General features: G+C 38.8%; 1 protein-coding gene across 1 annotated transcript in view; it reads right to left on the bottom strand.

Annotated features, from left to right (window-relative positions):
- The window catches only part of PRKN (parkin RBR E3 ubiquitin protein ligase), a 1,801,990-nt gene that overhangs the window by 3,691 nt on the left and 1,773,947 nt on the right, over window positions 1-24,352 (bottom strand). Inside the window, exon 11 of the mRNA XM_020986759.2 lies at window positions 3,734-3,851. Coding sequence (XP_020842418.1) covers window positions 3,734-3,851 — 118 coding nt within the window. The remainder of the gene's footprint in view (window positions 1-3,733; window positions 3,852-24,352) is intronic.

Raw genomic sequence — 24,352 nt, 5'->3', positions numbered from 1 at the left:
GACAACTGGGTGGCCAAAGGCCTTCTGGACTCTGGGGCTGGATCTCTATCTCTGTTAGCAATGTCCTTGTGGCTAATCTTTCAATATTTCTTCAATGTTGTAGAATTTGGTAAGACTTAGAAAACAGAAGTCTGAGCCCCGCACAGATTGTGAGCTATAATGCCCTTTTCCTTTGCACATGAGATTGGCATTTCCTGAATTGGCTTTTCAAAAATAAAGCAAAATACCTCACAATTTAGTCTGTTTCCCTCAAAATTCCCAAATACAAACAGTATCTGCTTCTGAAGCAGGAAACCCAACTCTTCATTAGCAAAGCAGATTGAAATATTGAGGCAATTATCTGATGGTTCCAGCAATGAGTCTGCTTCTGATAGAATTTTCTGGATCAGTCAGTCCAAAGCAGAATCTCTTCAAAGATCATGTATAAGCGAATGTGTTTGTTACTTAACTCTACCTATTATCCTGTTATTCATTCTCTTTCTCTCTCTCCCCCTCCTACTTCTTTCCTCTCCTTTCCCTCTCTCTTGCCTTCTTGCCAAATTATACCAATCATTGTTTCCATGCTGTTACATTTTGCCACTGGAAGTCTACTGTGAGACCCAATTCTTTGTTTTCTTGAATCATTTCAGTTGTGCCTGACTCTTCCTGACTCCACCTGGGGTTTTCTTGGCAACGATACTGGAGTGGTTTGCTATTTCCTTCTCTGGCCTATTTTACAGATGAGGAAACTGAGGCAAACAGGGTTAAGTGACTTATCCAGAGTTACATAGCTAGTAAGTGCCTGAGAGTGGATTTGAACTTAGGAAGATGAGACTTCCTGACTCTAGGCCCAGCACTCTATCCACTGAGCCACCTAGAAACCCAAAACCCAATTCCAGTGAATTCTAATCAATTCTGAACATACTATGAGAGTCAGTGTGGTATAGTGACTAGAAGGCCTGTCTTAGAGTCATGGAGACCTGGATTCAAGTCCTGTCTTTGACACATCATAGCTGCGTGACCACAGACAATTCTCTGACTATTGCTTGCAGATGAGTTACCCATCCATATTGGTGGAGCTCCAGAGTACATTGGGAATTCCCTACACCAATGAAATCATAGATCTAGAACAATAATAACAAAAAGTTAAAGACCATATCTCATTACAATTTAACTGCATTTAGGATTAGATGGTGCAGTGGATAGAGTGCTGGGGCTGGAGTCCTGATTTTAAATCTGACCTCAGATGCTTACTAGCTGTGTGACCCTTGGGCAAGTCACTTAAGCCTGTTTGCCTCAGTTTCCTCATCTGTAACATGAGCAGGAGAAGGAAAGGGCAAACCACTCCAGTATCTTTGCCATGAAAACTCCAGATAGGGTTTGCAAAGAGTTGGACATAACTGAAATGATTCAATAACAACAACAAAAAGGTTCCATGTATGTCTTAAATAAACTGGGGCAGTTAGGTGGTTCAGTGGATAGAGCACTGGGCCTGGGTTCAGGATGCCCTGAGTTCAAATGTGACCTCAGACACTTATTGGCTGTCTGACTTTGCCTCAGTTTCCTCAACTATAAAATGGGAATAATAATAGCACCTACTTCCCAGGGCTGTTGTGAGGCTCAAATGAGTTATTATTTCTCAAATGCTTAGCATAGCACCTGTCACAACGTTGTTGCAGAGTCATTTCCGGCATGACCAGCTCTCTGTGACCCCATCTGGGGTTTTCTTGGCAAAGATACTGGAGTGGTTTGTCATTTCCTTCTCTAGCTCATTTTACAGGAAATTGAGGCAAGCAAGGTTAAGAGACTTATCCAGGGTCACCCAGTGTCTGAAAGTGGATTTGAACTTAGGAAGAGATATTAAGTGATACACAAATACTAACTATTATTAGCTATTATTAAATTAAGTAATTGTATATATTATCTAGTTATATTAAGAAATATTGTGATTTTGTACACACTCTTTCATTTTTAAGGAAAATAACCTGAATATAGTACATTCTTCTTTGGGGTATACATTTAAACCCATCTGAGTTACTTGGAATGCCTGAATTTCAATATAAAGGTTAATAGGGCTTTGGTGGTGGGAGTAATCCCAGCTACCAGGGAAGCTGAAGTTGGTGGATCTTTTGAGCTCAGGAGTTCTAGACTGTACTGCGCTTTGCTGGTGTTTGCATTAAAAAAGTTTGACATTAATATAGTAAGCCCACAGGAGTGGGGAGCCATCAGGTTCCCTAAGAAGGGACAAAAAGGCCCAAGCCTTATACAGAGATTTAATTTCTTGTGCTGAGCTGAGCAGGACATATTACTAAATTATTACTGAGTGGTCCTTGTGCTTCCAGCCTGGGTGAAGTGTCTTAATTCTAATTAAAAAAATTCTATACAAATATGTAGTGGATATAAAATTGTAAAGAATCTGATAGTATAAAATTGTGGGAACAGAGTCACAGGAAAAGAAAGAAAAGACACAGAAACAGAGATGGTAAAACTGTACATTCAATGGATAGCAATGAAAAGAAACATGAGTACCACTGAGTCTAATTCATGCTAATGGTTCTGCTGACAGATATAGCTAAGCACTGATGGTAAAGGAATACTAATCTTCCAACACCATAAGGAGCAGAAAACATGGCAAACTCTTTAATAGCTGATATACAAATAATTACTAGTACTGTAGGTCCCCACAGCACTACCATTGGATCAAAAAGTTAGAGATGGAAGGGACCTTTGAGGGTACCAAGGCTAATTTGCCTTTTTCCCTTCCTACCCCCCACACCATTTTACAGAAGGTGAGTGATCCGAGAGAGATTAAGTGAACTTGTAAATGGGAGAGTCAGAATTTGAACTCACATCTTGTGACTATTACACTATATTGCCTCCAAGTGAACCTTCATTGAATCTTAATTAGACTGTAGAAGTTCCTAGACAAAATCTTGGTGAGTTTACTTGGCAATTTATACCTGCTACTCAAGAGAATGATGCATGACAGCCATTTGGTTTCAGAGAATAGGAAAAAGAATCAATTTTTAGGACTACAAGAGCCCAGCAATCGGGCTTCATAAGGCTAAACAAAGGGTTAGGACTTTCATGCCTTTTGTTATGACTTTAATCCAGCTGATTATCTTTTAGGACACGGGACCATAGACTTATAGCTAGAAGTGCCTTCCTCCCCTCTAAAGAAGAAGCAGTGGCTAAGTAAGACAGCTTAAGTGATCTTACCTATGCTTATATAGGCAGCAAGTAGAAGAACTAGGAAATATAAACAGGATTTCAGCCTTCACCTCTAGCAATTTTTTTACTGCATCCATCTTCTTAAACATTAGTGGAAATATGATTGCTAACATGCCAGTAGATGCAATACATGGATATCTCTCTGGGTCTTATTTGTAAAATGGAGGATGGGTGGATTTCATGACCTCAGAGGTCTCTTCCAGCTCTAAAGGTACATATTCCTGTTCATGAAGCACTCTCTCAAATGAAGTAATTTCAAAAGCTAAGAATTAGAAATTTTCAATGGAACCTCAAAATACATCTGCATGTGGGATATCCAGGAAGCCATATAACTGTTGCTATGTTACAGATGGTAACTGAAATAGAAATTACTAGACTGAAATCCCACGAAAGAATCATCAGTGAGATTGGGCCGGGATGCTGTGATCTGTGACTCAGTTTACTATTGTAATCATACTGCTAACTTGCATTGATGATGGCCTCGTTAAGCCCCGGCTATTTTTAACCTGTAAGACAGACTCACCATTTTTTTCCACCGGTACATGGCAACGGGGACAAGGTTTGGTTGTTTTCTTGATTGTTTCTTTGGAGGCCTCCTCCCACCTTGCTCTTTCCTCAGCTTGTTCATCCACAATAAAGGCCTATGTAAAGAAAGGTGAAAGGTCATATTGAGCTCAGCTCCTCATCAGGGGTGAGAACAGGGGTTCCTGGCCCTTCTTTGTGTGTTATAGAGATCCTTGTGGAAGTCTGGCAAAGCCTATGGACCCTTTCTCACAATAATGCTTTAAAATGCATAAAATAGAACACACCAGATTCACAAGGGCACCAAATATATTGGAATGCGCATCAAAATATGAAAAAGAACAACAAAGGATTCGCGCAGACCCCAGATTAACAATGTCTGCATGAAAGTCCTGACCCTTGTCAAACATGACTCAGAAAATTCTGAAAGATGAGAATAATTAAAATCTTTTAGACAAAAAGAGTAAAATTGATCTAATCCAACAAATACACAGTAGCCTCCAGTAAAGTCCTTCTTTAATTCTATACTAGGAACTTAACAATAATAGCATTTAATAATAATAATAATAATAATAATAATAATAATAATAATAATATTTACATAGCACTTTAAAGTTTGTAGACCACATTATATATAGTAGCTCATTTGATTCTCTCAGAAGATGGAGAGGAAGGTGATATTATTATCCCAATTTTACCTATAAGAAACAAAAGATAAGACTAAGTAACTTGTTCAGAGTCACACAGCTTATAAGTGTCTCAGAAGAAACTTGGAGTCAGGTTTTCCTGACACCCAGTGCAGCATTCTATCCGCTTCAACATATTGTCTACTTCTGTTATAGTGTGAAGGTGACTGTGCTCTTAAAGGCTAGGCCAAAACTAGCAGGCCCTATAAAGGGAGAAGGGTTGTGGGTTTGTTGTTTAAGAACCCACTTTGCTGAGCAGAAAGGCAGCCTCAGGGTGAGGAATATTTTTTGGTCATGATGACTCATGAAACTATCCATTATCATGTGGATGGGGACCATTTTTTTTCACTGTTGGGATTATTCATACTGATGAAACCACGGTTCTTAGTTTTATATCTCCTGAGGTATTAAAAATAGTGATAAATGCCACTCACTAAATGCAATTAACATAAAGAGTTCCTTAGTATATGATAAATGACTACCAAAGACATTAGAAAAATGATTCCCTGTTCTATAGTTTGACATGCTTTATTTTATTATTTTGAATGAGAATCCTATCATTCTTTATCTTCCTACTGAGAAATAATCTGCACTTGTAAAGTTTAGTGAATATAAAATTACACATTCCATTAATTAGATCAGGTGTTTTTATTCTGTGGCTCTTGAAAATGTTATTTTAATACTTTGATAACTATATTTTCAATATAATTGGGTTTTTCTTTTTGGTAATACTCTGTATTTTACTTTATCCATTTAAAGACACTTTTGAGAAGGGGACAGCTAGGTGGCACAGTGGATAGAGTGCTGGGGCTGGAGTCAGGAAGATATGAGTTCAAATCTGGCCTCAGACACTTACTAGCTGTGTGACCTTGGGCAAGTTATTTCACCCTGTTTGCCTCAGTTTCCTCATCTGTAAAATGAGCTGGAGAAGAATATGGCAATCTATTCCAGTACCTCTGCCAAGAAAATCACCCCAAAAGAGTCATGAAGAGGTAGACATGACCTAAAACAACTAAATAACAACAAAAAATTCTGAGAAGGGGTCAACAGGCTTTAACAGACTACCAAAAAGGTTCCACAAATAAACAAACAAACAAAAAGTGCTTAAGAACCCCTGCTATCTACAGACTGTCAACTCCTTGAGAGAAGGGTCTGGGCAGGGCTATTCCTGCAACCACAGGGCAAATCCTCCGCTTAATAAGTGCTTGTTGAATTGAACTGAATGACATTTCCATTGATTTTGGCCACTGAAATGTGGCCAAGGAAGGGGCAGGACCAAGAAATAAGGCCATGCGGCTGGTGTGAGGCAGAAGGGAAGGTATGTGTTCAGGGAAGTTCACTGGGGCCTGATTCTTCCCTGCCTCTTGAATCAGAAGAGGCTGGGAGCCTTCTAATGTTTCATTCGAAAGATTCATTCTGTACCTGCCTAATCCATCAGTACTACAATCTGTACCATTTTACTCTAAGCACTGAACAACATCTACATGAGAGAAAACTGGTACTGGTTTGGTTCCAGGCCAAGGACACTTCAGAGAAGAAATGTTTTTCCAATTATTAATCCAAACAGCATGATTCAGTGTTTGGGAATAGCCTTTTCTTTCATGCGGCAGATTTATTTCACTCATGACCTCATTGGGCTGAACTCAGAGGAACAACACCCAACCTCTCTCCCTTTGCTAGAACTTCCCAGGATTAAGTTATCTTGCCATCTCTAATCTATTTTCAATCTAACAAACACAGAAATGGTTCACTTTAGTAACCCCCAATACTAGCTTTGCGGTAAGTACTTAACTTCTGTTTCTTAATTTCCCTGTCTGTAAAATGTGGATCAAAGGATCATAGATTTCAAGTTTGAAGGGACCTCGGGGGCTATCCAGACCGGTCCCTGAATGTTACAGATGAGAAAACTGGGGCCCAGAGAATATATGTCATTTGCCCAATGCCAAATAGATAGTAAGTGGGATATAAACTCAGGTCTACTCACTTCATGGCCAATGGGCTTTCCACCATTTTGGTGATAGTTGAGTGGAACAAATGAGATATTTGGTGAAGGCAGAGTGATACAATGGGAAAAAAACCCAACCCTGACATTGAAGGTAGAGAACCTGGGTTCAAATCCCACCTCAGATATTTACCATCTGTGTGAGTGTAGGTAAGTTATTTGTTTCATAGTCTGCAATGTGAGGGAGTTGGGCTAAAGGGCCTCTGAAATTCCTTCTGGCTCCAGATCTGTGATTCTTATGGCCTGGATAATGTGTATAAAGTGCTATATAAATTCCTGTTGGTATTATTGTAACTTTAGAGAACTATTTAGCTGTAGCCACATGTTGAAATCTGATTGAAAATCTAAATCAGTTTAATAAATTCATTAACCCCTACTTTGGGTGGTGGATCTCTGTTACCCCTTCATGTCAGGTCGACAAGCATTCCTATATCAAGTACCTACTGTGGGTCACATACTGTGCTTAGGACTGGGATTACAAATTCAAGCAACAAGAAAAACAATCCTTGACTTTAAGTACCTTATATACTAGTGGGGGAAAAGAACACATAAAGGGAAGCTGAAAAGTGGGGGGAGTGAAGGGCCCAGGAGAAGAGCTTTGAAAAGAATGAAGGAGTGAATATGGTTGGTCTGGGTACTGTCCTTAGAAGAGAGGTTCCAGGAGGAAATAACAAGTCAATGGTAGGGACTTTACAGGGAGCTTACAAGGTGAGAAGGCTACTGGGGAGGAGTAAACTTCCAAGGTGAGAGGGTTACTGAGAAATGGTGGAGAATGAAGTTTAGGGAGTCAGGTGTTGAGCCCAGAAAAGAACTTCACAGAAGTCCTATGCTAAATATAAAGCTAAAAAATTCCTTTTCTCAAGGATACAATTTGGCAGGAGTATCCTTTGTCCAAGAGGGTGAGGCCTTACAATCAGGGGGCCATTCATCTTTTGTAGTCTGATTGGAGATGGAGGAGTGTGTATAAGACAAGCTGAATAGTGACACAAGCCAAGGACAGAGAGACTTGGTTGTCAGAGTGCAGCCATCATAGTTTACTAAAAATATGGAACTCAGTTCAGTAAAACATCTGTATCTTCATCTTTAAAAAAAAAAAGAAATTAGGAAATAGTATCAATATAGAAAAGGTACCCAAAGCTAGCAGACAATCTTCAATTTTCACTATATAATTCTGAATTCAATTGAATTCAATGCTGAATTCAAACCAGATAAAAGAATTTAACCTAAAGATGAAATGCAAAGTTAAGGCTTTGGAGGAGGTACCTACCTTATGGTTTTTCATCTGAAACAATCAATACTAATTCAATTCTGCAAGGCAGGAAGAAGAAGCAGTGATTCCTGAATAGGAAGGAAATATGGATGCATTCTTGTGCAAGTGAAGGAACTTGGGATGTTTATTTCTCTCATGACTTCAGAGGACCAACTCCTACCCTCTCTCCCTTTGCTAGAACTTCCCTGGAGAAGACAGGGGTCCATGATAACTGTCTTCAAGTATTATGAAGGGCTTGCTGGTGAAAGATGGTTAGACTTTTTCTGCTTCACCTTGGAGGAGAACAAGAACTAAGAATACTTGGGGTCAAAGGTATAAAGAGGCAGATTTGTTTTTTGTGTAAGGAAAGATAGTAGGAGAAAGTGATGACAGCCTCCATCACCACAGGTATACCTCTTGTGATGAGCTTTTGGGAGAATGTGAACAAGAGTGTCATAGATGGGCAGGGATGGTTGAGCTGTGATTCACATCATTGGAGAGAACTCCTAAATCAGTTGGAGTATTTGAAAGTAAGGAGAACCTTCCCAACAATTCAGATTTGGAGTCAGAGTACCTGAGTTCAAATAGTAGCTCTGCCTCTTACTATGTATGTGACACTGGGGAAGTCCCTTCTCTGGGGCTTAGTTGCTTAACCTATAAAATGAGAGGGTTGAACTGGGTGATCTTGCAGGTCCCTTCCTGGTCTATTTCTACAATCCTATGAATTAGCACTATCAAAGAGCAGAATGGCTTGCCTAGGGAAGACGTGAGTTTCTTCTCCTAGACATCTTCAAGTAAAAGCTGGATGACCACTTCATGGGGATATTATACGGGAGATTCATGTTCATATAGAGGTTGAACTATATGGTCTCTAAGCCCCTTTCCAACTTTCTGACTCTGTGATCCTGGGACTTTAGATTCACCCTTAACAAAAGTACCCAGTGACATGCCAATTTAACTGTTGCTCAACATGAGCCATCTAACATTCTAACATTCTTTGACTGGGCTATAACCCTGCTGTCTTTCGTCAATATGCCTTTTGTCTCTCAAAAAAAAATACCCCTCTCTCATATTTTCTCTTTTCCACCGTTACTCATATGTGCCTCATATTGATGCTTCAGCCAGGAAAACCCTATGTGAAATCCTGAAGTCGGTTCAGTAGTGCCCTCTCTACCTCTCAAACTTTCTGAGACCTGCTTTTGATTAGGTGAGGATCTGAAACTCATTCACACCATAGTATAAATGACTAATAATAGTATTATTATATATTATATATAATACTATTATTAGTCATTCATATATTATATATCACATTTCATTATATATTATATATGCTACATAATTAAAATAATATATTTATTTTTAGGTTTTGTGAAAATTTTTGCTTAAATGTTATTTCATTCCATTGTCCTATGAAGTAGGTACAGGCATTATTATCCCCTTTTTACAACTGAGGCTCAGAGTAAGTAAAATGAATTGCCAAAGGTCATAACAAGGGTAAATGAGGGATGAGAGGCTGAATTCAAACCCAGTTCTCCCCTAATTCCAAGTTCATCCCCCTTACACTGCACTGCAATATTTTCTGATCATGGTTTAAAATTTTATTGTCCTACTTTCAAGCATTCCTGATGAAAAGACCAGAGCTGAATAGAAAATTTGACTTTCAAACACAGGACTCAAGTGGAACATGAAGAGGTAAACAGGAAAGAGAAAAATCAAAAAAGACTTATTAAGATTGAACTGTTTACATCCCTGCATGGAAAGAAGATATTTATAACTCATGAGACCTTTGTCAGTATTAGGGTAGTTGGAGGAAAAAAATTATATGTATGTATATAGATAGATAGATAGATAGATAGATAGATAGATAGATAGATAGAGGGCACAGGGTGAGTTGAAGATTAAGGGGTCTTATCTGGAGAATAAAATTAAGGGATGAGGGAGGATTATACTCGGAGAAGAAGAAAGGGAGAGGTAGAATGGGGTAAATTATCTCACAAAAAAAAACAGAAAAGAAAAGGCTCTTACAGTGGAGGGAAAATGGGAGAAGGTAAGAGGGAATGAGTGAATCTTATTCTCATAGGATTTGGCTTAAGGAGGGAATAACATACACATTCAATTGGGTATGGAAATCTGTCTTACCCTACAGGAAAATAGGGGGAGAAGGGGACAAGAGAGCAGGGGGATGATAGAGAGGAGGGCAGATTGGGAAAGGGTGTAATCAGAAGTAAATACTTCTGAGGAGGGACAGGGTCAAAGGAAAGAATAGAGTAAATGGGAGGTCAGGATAGGATTAAGGGAAATAGAGTTAGTTTTTCACAACATGTCTACTATGGAAGTGTTTTGCATAACTGCACATGTACAACCTATATTGAGTTGCTTGCCTTTTCAATGAGGGTGGGTGGGAAGGGAGGAAGAGAGAAAATTTGAAACCTAAAGTTTTAAAAACATATGTTTAAAAAAAATGTTTTCACATGCTACTAGGAAATAAGAAATACAGGAAATGGGGTACAGCAGTCTATCCTGCCCTACAGGAAAATAGAAGGGAAAGAGGATAAGAGAAGGAGGGGAGAAGAGATAGAAGAGAGGACAGACTAGGGGAAGGGATATTCAGAATGCATACCATCTTGGGGTGGGGGGAGGGGTGAGATGGGGTGAAAATTTGGAACTCAAAAACTCGTGGAAGTGAATGTTGAAAACCAAAAAATAAATAAATTCATATTAAAATTTTTTTTTATTGTCCTAGATATATCATTAGCCAAAAAGTAGGGGAGGTATATGGAGTATCTTCCCAGCCTAAATTCCTACCACAGAGCTTATATTTGTCCCTTCCCTTGGCCTGAGTTAGGGTTAAATTTTTTTTTTTCTCTTGTTTTAGGTATCTATGTAGAGTGTGCTTATATGCTTTTAGAATTGAGTGTCATGAATATTTCAATAAGGGCAAAACAAAATGTTGACTACAGAAGCAATACATTAAAATACACTGGCCAGTGTGTATCACTAGTTTAAATATAGTTTAAAGATAGACTGATTTTCTTTTCTTTTAAATGTCTCAACACTTTTTCTTAAATCTTAGATTATCGTTGAGAGCTTTGTAGAAACAGAACATTACCCTTCCCTTCTTAGAGGGCTTAACTTGGAGTCCGGAGGGGGAAAGCGACTTGCTCTCATAGTGGGAACCCAGATTCTTGGTGTAGTTAGAACAGCTTACATTCAATTTTAACAGGGGCAGAGCTGCAACCAGCTAACATTGCAGGGCTAGAGATGGAGCCTGGACCTGAGATTTCCTTGGCATAATGAATTTCCCAGATGAGGAAATTCTCTTTACTGATGCTGGTCAGTACCATCCTGACAATTTATAGCTTAAGAGAGTTGCTTGGAGTACTGAGACTTGCTGAGGGTCATAAAGTCCGTATGTGTCAGAAGCAGGAATTGAATTCAGGTCTTTCTGCTTTTAAGGCAAGCTCTCTATCCACTACACCATCTGGCAATATTGTTCCTGGGACAAGTCTGGTGGTGGTTGTGGAATTGTTGTGGCAGTCCAGCAGATAGTCATCCCGCTGTGTGCAGAGATGCTTTAAAAAAAAAAGGATTTATTTTATAACATTTAAAAAAAAATTTGAATTCTAAATTCTCCCTTCTCCTCCTGAAGAAGGCAAGCAAATGATATAAGTTATACAAGTGAAATCATACAAAACATATTTCCATATTAGCCATATTGCAAAAAAGGGAAAATGATACTTCAATTCACACTCAGAGCTCATCAGTTCTCTCTCTGGAGGCAGATACCATTTTTTCTCATCCTGAGTCTTTTGGAATTGTCTTGGATCATTGTATTGATCACAGTAGCCAAATCTTTCACAGTTGATCATTATCACAATATTGCTGCTACTGTACACAATGATCTCCTGATTCTTCTCATTTCACTTTGCATCAATTCATACAGGTCCTGCCATGTTTTGTTTTTGTTTTTTTTCTGAAACTTTGTCATTTTTTATAGCACAACAGAACTCCATCACAATCATATACCACAACTTGTTCAGTCATTCCTCAATTGATGAGCATCTCCTCAATTTCCAATTCTTTGCCACTACAAAAAGATCAGGTATAAATATTTTTGTACGTATAGGTCAGGACATAGAGCTGGTTTGGGGGCCGAGCTAATTAATTCAAGTCATCATCTATGAAGGACTAGAACTCAGGGAAGAGGTTATGGTTGGAGATACAGATTTGGGAACCAAGTGCATAGAGGTGATAGTTGAAGGCATTGGAATGGATAACACCACTGAAGGAAAACATAGACAAAGGAGAGAAAGTTAAGAGTAAAATTTTGAGGAGTATACAAAATTAGGGATGGGAAAATGGAAGAGGATCTAATAAGAAAGGCAGAGAAGGATCTGTCACAGAGGTAGAAGAACCGGGACTGTGAGTGTCATGAAGAGAGTTTCAAAGAGGAAAGCATGGCTGGCAGTATTGTATGCTACAGAGAAGTGATGGAGAATGAAGACTGGGAAAAGACTTTCAGATCTGAGGATCAGGAGGTTAGTTCAGGCTTTTGAGAAGGTCTGAATAGGGTTTTAAGGAAGGAAAACAGATTTTAGAGAGCCAAAAAGTGAGCGGGTGGTAAGGAATGGAGTCAGCAAAAGAAAAGAGAAATATTTCTTCCTTCTTCTACCACTATTTTGCCCATTTCTCCTTTTTTACCCTACTTTTTTTTTTGGCAAGGCAATTAGGGTTAAGTGACTTGCCCAGTCACACAGCTAATAAGTGTCAGGTGTCTGATCTGAGACCAGATTTGAACTCAGGTCCTCCTGACTCCAGGGCCAGTGCTCTACTCACTGTGCCACTTCACTGCCCCCTTTTTTTCCCTTTTCCTTAAAAGTCATCTCCTCTCTACTTTCTCACTATCCACTTGTACTTTAACCTCTTAGGCTCTGGTTTCTGTCTTTCTTCTACCAAAGTTATTCTCTTGAAAGTCACCAGTGACCTTTTAAATACCAAAGGCAGTAGATTTTTCTCCATTGCAATCGTTCGCATCATCTCTGTAGCATCTGACACCGTTAACAGCTTCTTCTTTCAGCAAAAGAACTAACTAAAAATGAAGTCCAGAGGCTCATCAGCATCGAAATCAAGTTTGTAAGCATTCCTTCCACATCCACTGGATAGGATTTGTATGAATGACATATAGCAAGGTACATTTATAGTTTTTGTATGGCCAACTGACCTCAGGTAACTAATGAAATCACTTCTAGTGGTCTCTCCCACTGCTTGTTCAATCATCAACGTCTGGGTGACTCTTAAAATCTGTAACTGCAAAGTCCTAGAGGGAAGAGACCATGACCAAGTATCTTGGTTCTAATATTAGAACAGTGCCACATATTATCAGAATTAGTGTGGTCTTTGATGATGAGGATATGCATTTGAGACAAATCTAGATAGTCATGCACAATTTATTAGATTTAATAGTCAACTTCTGCCTGAAGAATTAAATGGATAATTGAATAGCCTTCCATTTAATCTTGTGTATATATGCTTAACTTGACTTATAAAACTGGAGAGCACATTTCATTCACTCACATATGGCACTTACATGTATACCATGTGCCTCATGCAATATTCACATCTTCATCAATCTAATTCATAAGAGAATCCTCTATATGCTCTTAATTAAAATGGAGTAGTGAAGCATTTCTCATCAAGATATCCCACATATAAAAAATTATGGATTGTCACAGATTAATAAAACTTCAACATTTTGTGGGAAGAAAACCTTTACCATTTTCCCAATTATACCAAAGAAATAAATTTCAAAAGCAAGAAATGTACATAAATAATCTTTATCATATACTTCTTTGCATAATAATTCAGTTAAGAAATAAGGTGTGTGTTCCAGAGAAAGAACTACGGAGTTTGAATGTTTTGTTTCTTCTTTCTTGTGGTTCCTACAATTGGTTCTAATTCTTCTTTACAACATGACTAATGTGAAAATATGTTTAATAGGAATGTATATGTAGAGCCTATATCAGATTGCACACCGTTTTGGGAGGGAGGCGGGAAGGGAGAGGGAGAAAATTTAAAACTCAAAAGCTTATGGAAGTGATTGTTGATAAGTCAAAATAAATTAATTAAAAAAAGGAATAAGGTGTGTGTATTCCTAATTGAGGGTTCTGCTGTGGCAGTAGCACTGCCCCAAATGTAAACCCTGATGACATAAAAGCATGATTAGTAAGAGAAAGGGAAAACATGTTAGGTATACTTACATAAAAATTAATTATGTTCTCCAAACTGCATTTAGCAGATGCATAAAAATAAGTTTCTGTGAACTATACCAAATTAATTTAGAAAAATCTGACACTAATTTTGACTAAATTTATGTCTATAAAAATAAAACAACCACCACCACAACAAAATAAAACTGGAGAGCAACATACTGATTTCCTGATGATTTGTGATAATGGTTTAAAGATGAGATGGCATTTGATAACTCACCTCAAATGATGAGGATTCTTTATATCACAGTAGCTCAAAGAAAACAGCAAAAACTGCCATTTTCTAATTCTATATGACTGGGCATTTCTCTCTTGCTCGTTCACTAGACCAGGGAATTAAGGAGCATTTCCCCTCAACTCTCTTCATGGCATCTTGGAATCAGAGTTATAAGGGTCCTCAGTGGCCATTCAGTGTAACCCTTATATGTCAAATAACCAACTGTACAACCTTCCCAACAATTGGTCATCCGTTCTCTTCTTGAAGATCTCAAATGAGAGGGAACCTATTAACTCCCAAGGCTACTTACTCTACTTTTGGACAGCTCTAATTGTTAGAAAGATCCTAATCTCTTGTGATAAATGCTGAAGAGCCACATACAATTTCTCCAAAGTGCCATAGCAGACTCATACCTGAGGGTCAATCTATGGGTTGAAGAGATGCTGTGTTCTATAATGAAAACATTTGGAATCCTTGGGTAGAAGGTATATAAAAAGATGGGAAATGTCCTGAGCTAATTGAAGAGACTGATAGCTGGCTAGATCTGCTCTGAGCCCCATTTAAAAACACGGATTACTTCCAATTCCCAAGAGGGGGTTAAAATATGCATATATATGTACGAACATATATGTGTGTGTGTGTGTGTGTGTGTGTGTGTGTGTGTGTGTGTGTATTCTAGGAACATATTTGTATATACATGTTCTATTCTATATATTCTAGGAATTTTTTCCTGCTTCAGATATCATGTACTTCAGGAAATTCCTACCTCCATGCCATAATATGTTGTACAAGTGACTGGATTCTCAAGGGCTAGGGTAGTAGGCTATAAACTGCAGCAGGTCTTCTAAAGTTATGGACTATATGTCTGCCATGAGAACAAGTTGAGTCAAGTTTGCAGGGTTTCATAGTGAGAAGGTTGACCACAGAGTGATTTTTTTTTTAAATGGAAGCAGGGACACAGGCCAAACAACTCATCAGGATAATCTCTTAAGATGTGTCTGTGGGAGATGGTAGATGAGTACATGGTGCCTGAGATCTGTACTGGTAGAGGGCTGGAGGGAGTGATGAAATCATGGGTCTCTGAAGTATGTATAAATTAGACAAGACATCTGTTTGACTGTGTAATAATTAGACAAGTATTATACTATTAAAATCCAAATTGCATTCGCTTTCCAAACATGATTAGAGAATCACTAATCTTCCATGATAGAGCTGACCTAATTCAGACAGAAATCCTTTTAGGTGAAATTTCACCATTCACATGAAAATTAAATACCCAAATGGTACATGCTTGTGGCGGCAATTAGACACTGATGCATAATTACTGAAATCTATAGCCTAGGCAAAAACTAGTTTCCACAATTCTACACGCCTCCTGGGAAGCTGGGAGCAGAGATGTAGAACGGATGAAACAGATGTTCTGATGGAGGGAACTGGATGGTAAACTCCCTGTGAGCTGCACGCCCCCCACTGGTGAGTCAGAAAACTGCATTACCTTTTAGTGAAGCTCGAATAGCTTTCTTATGTCCATTATGGCATTAACAGGAACTTTATGCGTTTCCAAGTGGGTTTCTCTATTCATTCAATATTCTCGAAAGCATCACTATTATGTTTTTAATAGATGCAGGAGCAGGAAAGTGTCAGGAGGGCTGAGATTTCTGCCCCTAGTGCTGAACAGACAGACCAGAGGCTACCTTGCATGTTCTAAGCGCCCACTCAGTCTCTCCAGGAAATCAAATAAGAACATTTGGAATGCTATCTGATGATGATTATTGGCACTTATGACTGAGATGCAGACACAACTTAATAACAACAACACAACTATTTTGGTGTTGTCAGAGTACCTTGCATCCAGTAGGCACTTAAAAATACAGGTCATCCACTTAAAGTGCCCACTATATGCAAAATACAGGCTGTCCCTTTGAAGTGCCTATGCTAGTAAAATACAAGTTGTCTCCTTTCAAGTGACTACTTTGTGCAAAATACAGGTCATGCCCTTTAAGTGCCTTGTTGTTGTTGTTGTTCAGTCATTTTTCAGTCATGTCTGACTCTTTATGACCCCTTTTGGGGGTTTTCTTGGCAAAGATACTGGAATGGTTTGCCATTGCCTTCTCCAGCTCATTTTACAGATGAAGAAACGGATGCAAACAGTTAAATGACTTGCCCAGGGTCACACAGCTAGTAAGTGTCTGAAGCCAGATTTGAATTCTGGAAGATGAGTCTTCCTGACTCCAGGCCTGGCACTGTTATCCACTGTGCCACCTAGCTGCCCCTTTTAAGTGCCCACTATGTGCAAAATACAGGCTGTCCCTTTTACATGCCTACTATGTGCAAGGTGCCCTGAAAACACTATAATAGTTAGAATTGACATTTGTTCATCACTTTAAGGTTTGCAAAGTACCTACTGTAGAATCATTGGATCAAAGCTTTAGAGCTAGAGGCTCTGCCCGGTGAGACAAGGCAGGGAAGGTAGAAGGCACAGCTGGTGCCCGAGCCCCAGGAGGTGACAGTCACCCAGGCCATCACCCAGGTAGCCCAGGGTATAAATAAAGAAACTGAGTTCTAGAGGGGTAAAGTGACTAATACAGTAAAGTGCAGTGATTCCAAATCCAATATTCTCTCTACTGTACCATGAAGCCTCCCACTTCACAAAGCTCTAAACCTCACAACAACTGTATGAGCCCTGTATTATAAGTATTATTATTTTCATTTTCTAGCTAAAGAACCTCAGGCTCAGAGAGGCTAACTTGTTCAGGGCCACATAGCTAGTAAGGCTCATATTTATTGCCTTTTGTATTTATCACACTTACTTCTCATCCCCTTCACAGTGGTCTGCTTTCCCACACCTGAATCTTTCCTTGTAACAAAGATCAACATAAGCAAAACCAAATGACACAGTGGTCAAATCATATACGTACATATATGTATATATATGTACGTGTATATGTATGTGTATATGTATATGTATATATATGTATGTGTGTGTATGTGTACACACATACTGCATTCCACCTCTGTATTCTCTCCTTTCTATTCAGGGGAGGAATTCATATTTCCTTTATATCTCCAGGGCTAAATTTGTTCATTAGAATTCATTAATTTCATTGTGCTTCAATGTTACTTTCAAAATCATGGATACTGCATATATCATTCTCTTTTTTCACATGTCATCATTTAATACAAGTCTTCCCATATTTTCATGAACTATTGAGAGTCACTGTTTCTGTTGGTACAGTTACATTCACATACTATAATTTGTTTAGCCAAGTCACTGACTTTTCCTACACCCAATCATAGAATAAATCCTCAGGGAGCTGGTTTTGAAATAAGTGGTTGGGGTTGATAAGACTTCTGTCTTCAAAGAGTGTAAGCTCCCTGAGGGCAAGAAGTGTGGCATATATATTTCTTTTATACTTCCTGTAGTATCCACCACAGTGATGGGCATATGGTAGATGGTCAATAAATACTTGTTGAAAGTGATTGAAATAAAAAAAAAGGAGAAGAACGCTGATCAATTTCAATGCATTATTGCTCCCAGTTTACATGTGGCAGCTGCTTGCTTGAATGAGAAGTAATAGAATAGATGATTGCTTTTAACTCCTCTCCCCACACTTTCTGAATGCTCTCCCTCTAAGTGATATGTTGGTCCTTTTCATTTTTAAAATGTCACTTGAATGAAGGATTTATTTTGCCTAGTGACAGGCTCTTGTTTATTAAAGCTCTATTTGATTTGTTAAAGTGATTATGTAGAAACATTCCTGCAGTGATTACAGTGTAGGATGTGTTCAGGTCCTTTGTGGGTTAGGACAAATGCGAATGACTGGAAAGTGGATCTTATTTACTTTTTCTTTTGTCTTCCTTTTTTTTTTTCCTTTGAGGTAATTTTTTGTTTCTGAGGAAGAGAGAAATTTTTTCCTTCAGGGACATATCGCCATCTGCTGTACTGAGTAAACTGTGCAACTAGTCCTTTTCCACCTAACTAGGAATTTGGGGCAGATTTGGTTAGAGGATATTGATTGGATAGGGTTTCTTTTCTTTTCTTTTCTTTTCTTTTTTTTACAAAGCAAGAGTGGAAAAAAATCAGCGGGAATATTGGAGAGAGCTCTAGACTTGGCATCAGGAAGACCTGAATTCTGATCCTGCCTCTAGCAGACACTAGCTAATTGTGTGACCTTGGGCAAATTGCTTAATTTCTCTTAAATCTCAACTTTCTCCACTGTAAAATGTGAATAATAATAGCACTGACTCTACTGTTGTTTGGAGGATCAAAATAGATGGCACATGTAAAGTGCTTTGCAAAGTATAAAGGGCTATATCAATATTATCATTGCCCTGGATTAATTGAATTAACTAAAATGAGTTTCTATAAACTCATTTTTCTTCAAGTACTTTTACTCCATCGGATCAAATTTATTTATGATATCCAGCATTTAAGTTGTAAAGGCACATTTCTATTTAGACAAAGAAGTTCCAGGCTTGTTCTTTGTCAGCAGGTCCACAGGCTACACATCACTGGAATCAATTAAATATGAGGGAGGATTTATTAAACTCTAATACTTCATTATTGACTTAAAACAAGATAGGCTCTGTATAGTGAAGAAGGATAAAGATATAGGCCTTGCATTCTGGGAAGCCAGATTCTAAGGAATATGACTTGTGATAGAACAATCAATACAGCCATGCTACAGAATTCACGAGAACAGCCTTCTAGGTAGTGTCTCACACCAGGGATGGCGCACAACTTCAGAAACTACTGGTACATGTGGTCTAAAGACTCTTGGGTAGCCTGGAAGCAGCACAAGGCCATTGTGGAACAGGAAGGGGTTGCTGTTTGTCCTTCTTTTCAAAGACGACTGATGACATCACAGGTGATGTCTTGCCTTGTGCATGAATTGGATTTAAGTGAGGCAGAGTTGCACAAAATCGTCAGCCTCACTCTGTCTTAAAGTCACTAAAATCCAATGGCAGGACAAAAGTAAGGGCAACTGGCGATGGCCTGGGATGCAGCAGATGACCTTAGTATCTTCATTGTCTGACCAATTTCTAAGTATTTCACAGCACTTGCTTCAGCTGCCCTCATGGTGGTTGGAACAAATTGTTCTCTTCTGCCCATTTTGCTGCAGGGAGTCTTCTCATGCTTGGAGTAGACATTCCCCTAACTCACTGATGCTTTTGAGGCTGGTTGGTTACCTTCATTCTGGTTTAGCCTGTTTGCTAAGGTAACAAAGGTGTATACACTCAACAAAAGCTTATCGAATTTATCTCAGGCTGTTTATCTCTAGAGTGAGAGTTAAGGGACAGAAGGGTGAGAATCTGAAAGACAAGAAAGTTTTCTGAGTAGTAGAGGATCTGTGTTCAAGGAGCACCTACCAGCCTTAGGAGAACTGGTAAGAAGAGATCTCCAGTTCTTCCCTAATTCTTTCCCTCTCTCTTTCTCTGCATTCTTCTGTAGTTCCTACAGTTTTTCATACTGTGGCTTCTAAAAGAATTCTTTTCATGCATTATCGTTGCTTTGGAATGGTGCTGAGGGCTTGCTGACTTTTGACATTTTTTCTTTGGGACTGAGTAACAAGCTAAGAGTGGTGTACTTGCTCTTGATGGAGATTCTGCACAGTAATTTTTATCTCACTCAGCTGTATATGCTACCTGGGATGCTTAACCAGAGTCAAATGTTAAAGCATTGAATTTATCCCTTAAAGCCCAGTTCTGTTGATAGAAAAAAAGTGATTCTGGAGAAAGATTCCTAAATAACCAAGATCCTTAACCTTGCTGAATACCAGCGAATGGCTCTCAAACTAGGAATTCTGATGCCCGGAGAAAATTCAGGTGAGGGTTGGGGCAGATCTTAGGACACAAGGACTGGTCATGTGGGACAGAGATCCCACATGAAGCAACAGATTCTCAGAGACAAAGAGGCACTGTTTTCCTGCCCTTTAAATAAGGTGGCTATTATACCTTGTAGCTCCTCTTTGTGAAGTTGTATGAGTCATGATGGAAGAATTAATCCCCAGACTGGGGTAGGTAGGAATGCCATAGTTCTTAGGCAACACAGAGTATTGGGGAGAGCACCGAATAGAAAGGCAAATGGTTCATGTCCTATCTTTGACACTTATTAGCTCTATGACTATGGGTAGGACACAACCTCTCTGAATCTTAGTTTTTTCTTCTATAAAATGGAGATAAGTGTGTTTGCAATGTTGAGGTTTAAGGGCCTGTGCGGGTCCTGCCTGAATTAGACTCAAGCCTTCTTTCAGCCAAAGACAAGATTTATTAGAACTGATTGGGGTAAGCAAAATAAGTGAGTAAGATAAATGAGATAAGAGTGAGTCTGTGCTATTGGCCAGATTTTAAGAATCTGAGCATCTTAATGGTGACTAAGATGGATCTTATATACAGAAAGACTGTGGGAGGAATCTAGGAGTGGCCAAGTAGTCTGAGGTGACTGTGATGAGGGGTCAAGGGAGGATCTGGATGGGAGTGGCCAGTAAGCTGGGAAGTAGAATGCCAGGGACCTGGACCACGGGGCCAAGGGAGACTGGGGTCTAGATAGGATCACAGAGAGGAGGTCTCAGGTAGAGCCAGGTGCAGACAATGAAAGGGCAGTTAATTAACTAGGAAGCGTTGATGCCTGAATGCCAGGGACCTGGGCTGTATGGGAAAATCCAGGGCTTTTCCTTTTTGGGGTCCAGATCCTAAAGAGATGGTCTTTTCCTTTTAGGAGTTCAGATCCCATCCCCATCAGTATCACCTATGTCAAAGGGTTGTGAGAGAAGAGTTTCCTAAGCAAGAAGCACCACAGAGATAGGAAACTATTTTTATTCTTTTTTTTTCCTTGTTTCTTCTTCCTTCAATTTGCCTTCCAAGAGTAAAGATTTTTTGCATATCAATGAAAACAAAATGCAGAAATGGTAACATCTTTAGGGTGGTTCTTCCTCTTTCCAATTCCAGCAGTACTGCTCAAATAAGAATAGGAAGGCCATGTTTTTTTATTCCCCAGGTACTTTGTCTCCTTCATTTTCCCCTCAGTCAACCTTTCTCTTTCTAATCTTCAATCCTCCCTTATCTACTTTCCCTGTCTACAAACTTGCCTAGGTCCCCTTCATCCTTTAAAAAACCCTTTCCCTTGATCCCACCATTTCCTCAAGTCCTCATCCTATAACCCTACTCCCTTTCACAACTGAACTCCTAAGAAAAAGATTTCTTCTCTGTCCCTTCCCTCACTTCTTAACTCTTTGCAATTTGGTTTTCAAGCTCATTACTCCACCAAAATGGCTGGCATCTGAAATGAGCACAATCACTCAGTCATTTGAACATTCTTTGGCGTTGCTCTTTAGGATTGGGTAACCTGAACTTTTAAGCATAACACAAAAGGGAGAAAAAGATTTCCAACAACTGGAATCTATGCATTTTAGGCATGAGCCCTCTTTCTCTTGTACTTTTGGTATAGCCTAGTGGGAGAGTGTGCTATAGACCTTTTTTTTGGGGGGTGGGGCAATATATTGTAGTAGGGGATCTTATTCTACCACATCAGTAATGACCTCCTTCTAAAACCTACTTGAGTCGGGCTGATTAAGTGATATCAAATGAGAACTGGGGAGGGGAAACACAGCAGGGGGACTCATGAATTACAGCACTCGAAAGACAACCCCCAGCCTCTCAGGGCTATTCCTTTAGTAGCCACATTCTGGGGACTCAACTTGTCAGCAGGAGTGGGAGTTGGTATAGTCACCTCAAAGCATGTATGGTGGCATATATTTGTTACAGTGAAAGTTTTTTTTTTTTAAATTCAGGGATGGAATTTGGGAGTAGGAAAGAGGAGGAATGATAGTGATGTTTCTCCTCCCCGCTAAAGAAAAGAATGTCCATTAAAGCATGTAAAAACGAGCAGAAGAGAAAAGAAGGAAGTTCAAAGAGAGATACTATGATAGGACTGCTCCGAAATTAGTGTTCAAATTATCATGTATTTGTTAAAAAACTTTATAAAAATCAAGATTCGTGTTTCATATACAACCCTCTTTTTCCATTCCTCTTTGTATTTGCTAGACACATTAACTCTATATTATCTATATCTGCTGAAAAATTATTTGAGCCCTTACTTGAGTGAATGGAAATTTCCCTTTTTCTCACTCATCATCTTTCTCCTTTTCTACCTTCACTTCTTCCCTATTCCCTACAAGCATGCTCATTTCCTCAAACTGCCATCCAATCTCTCTCTTCCCTTTCATTGCCAAAATCCTGGGGAAAGTTGTCTATATTTATTGCCTCTACTTCTCATGACACCTTACACTCACTTCTCAAACTCTGGCTTCATACCCCTCTACTCTATTAAAATTTCACTTTCCAAGTATCCCAGTTCTCTCTTAATTGCTAAGTTATAGCTCTTCTCAGTAATACAATGATCTGAGCCAACTGTCCACATCCAGAGAAAGAACTATGGAGTCTGAATGCAGATCGAAACATACTGTTTTGTCTTTTTTTGTTTTTTCTTTCTAGTGGTTTTTCCTTTTTGTTCTGATTCTTCTTTCACAATGTGACTTATGTAGAAATAAATTTAATATGACTGTATATGTACAGTCTATATCAGATTGCTTGGAGAGAGGGGAGGGGAGGGAGAAAAAAATTTGGAACTCAAAATCTTATAAAAGTGAATGCTGAAAACTATCTTTACAGGTAATTGGAAAAAATAAAATACTATTAAGTGGAAAACAATAAAACAAAAAATAAAATACTTTAAAAACTGCTATGTTGATGCTATCTCTAAACCTAACAATTCTAATCTTAAATTTTATACTCAGCATCCACCCTGACTAACCTCCTATGAGGCAGATTCATCCTTGATCTTTGCTGGATCACCCTCTATCTCCCAATCCTCAAGCATATGTGATCCCCCAAGATTTAGTCTGAGCCTTCTTTTCCCTCCACCTTCTCAATGATTTCATCCACTCACATTGAATTGTCATCTAAATGCAGATGACTCACTGAATCCATTTATGCAATCCTAATCTCTCTTCAGAATTCTAATCCCATATAGCAAACTGCCTGTTGCAGTTTGCATTTCTTGGACATCTGAACCTCAACACATCTGATAGAGAATTCTTCACCTCTGAAACTTACTCATTCTCCAACCTTCCAAATTCTATCTCCTGTCTCCAAGCATTTGCACAAACCATCCTAATATCTAGAATTCATTGTCTTCTCAACTCCTTATCTTAGAATCCTTATCTTGATCCAAGGCTTAACTGAGGTGCCACTTGCTCCATGGAGGCTTCCTTGATTTCCTCAGGTCATTAGTATTCAAATCTTGTGTTTATTTATCTGTGTCCATGTTATATCCCCCAAGTTCCTTGAGGCAAAGACTATTTTGTTTCTGTCTTTGTATCACCAACACTTAATAGAGGACCTTGCACACAGTAGACACTTAATAAAAATTGCTGTATTGAGTTGAATTTGCAGAGTATCAGAGCATCATTTTGATCAACAGGTACCTCATCACCTAAATGGAACAGTGTATTCCAATGTGCTTATTTCAGATTTCCCTCCAGTTCTACTTCAATGATTCTATGTCCTAGGACACAGAGCAAATCAGGTAAAGAATGACAATATGATGACTATTTGGAGGGAAAGGCATGATGTGGGAGTAAGGTAGGTTTTTTTTAAAGGAGCTAGGCTAGCATTAGGAAAGGTGTGCATTTTCTCTACTCAGTGGCATGACAGAAACCTATTTCTAGTAAGCAGAACAGAAGGGAGGAAAGTTGACTTCAGGTTGTCTGATGGAATAGTTTTACTTGTTTAAAGAAATGTCCATAATAATAACATTAATCCATAATTATACAGTACATATACTGCTTTCAATTTTCCTCATGACAACTATAAGTGTACAAGTATCCTTATATCCATTTCGCAGATAATAAAGTCCCACTATAATTCCTTCTTAGGGTATAGCTTTTACCCTGGGTTTTTAAAGAATATTTAAGTAGAACACAAGCTCTGGCAGTCCAACCAAGCTTGAAAGCTTCTGCATACCGACTCATGTCTGTTGTCTAAGGACTAGCCTAGCTGAGTTTACAGGTGCTCATCATCAGAGTGACTGACTTTTTAGTTATAGAAGCTCTTAAAGATTATCTCTTAAGTTCAAAGGATCACAGATTTAGAGCAAGAAGGTACCTTAATTTTGATCTAGTCCAACCTACTGTCTTA

The sequence above is a fragment of the Phascolarctos cinereus genome, unplaced genomic scaffold (genome assembly GCF_003287225.1).
Source record: "Phascolarctos cinereus isolate Bilbo 61053 unplaced genomic scaffold, phaCin_HiC Scaffold_5;HRSCAF=322, whole genome shotgun sequence".
In the NCBI taxonomy this organism is placed as follows: Eukaryota; Metazoa; Chordata; class Mammalia; order Diprotodontia; family Phascolarctidae; genus Phascolarctos; species Phascolarctos cinereus.
The sequence above is the reverse complement of the archived record's forward strand: the minus strand, read 5'-3'. Positions and strand labels throughout refer to the sequence as shown.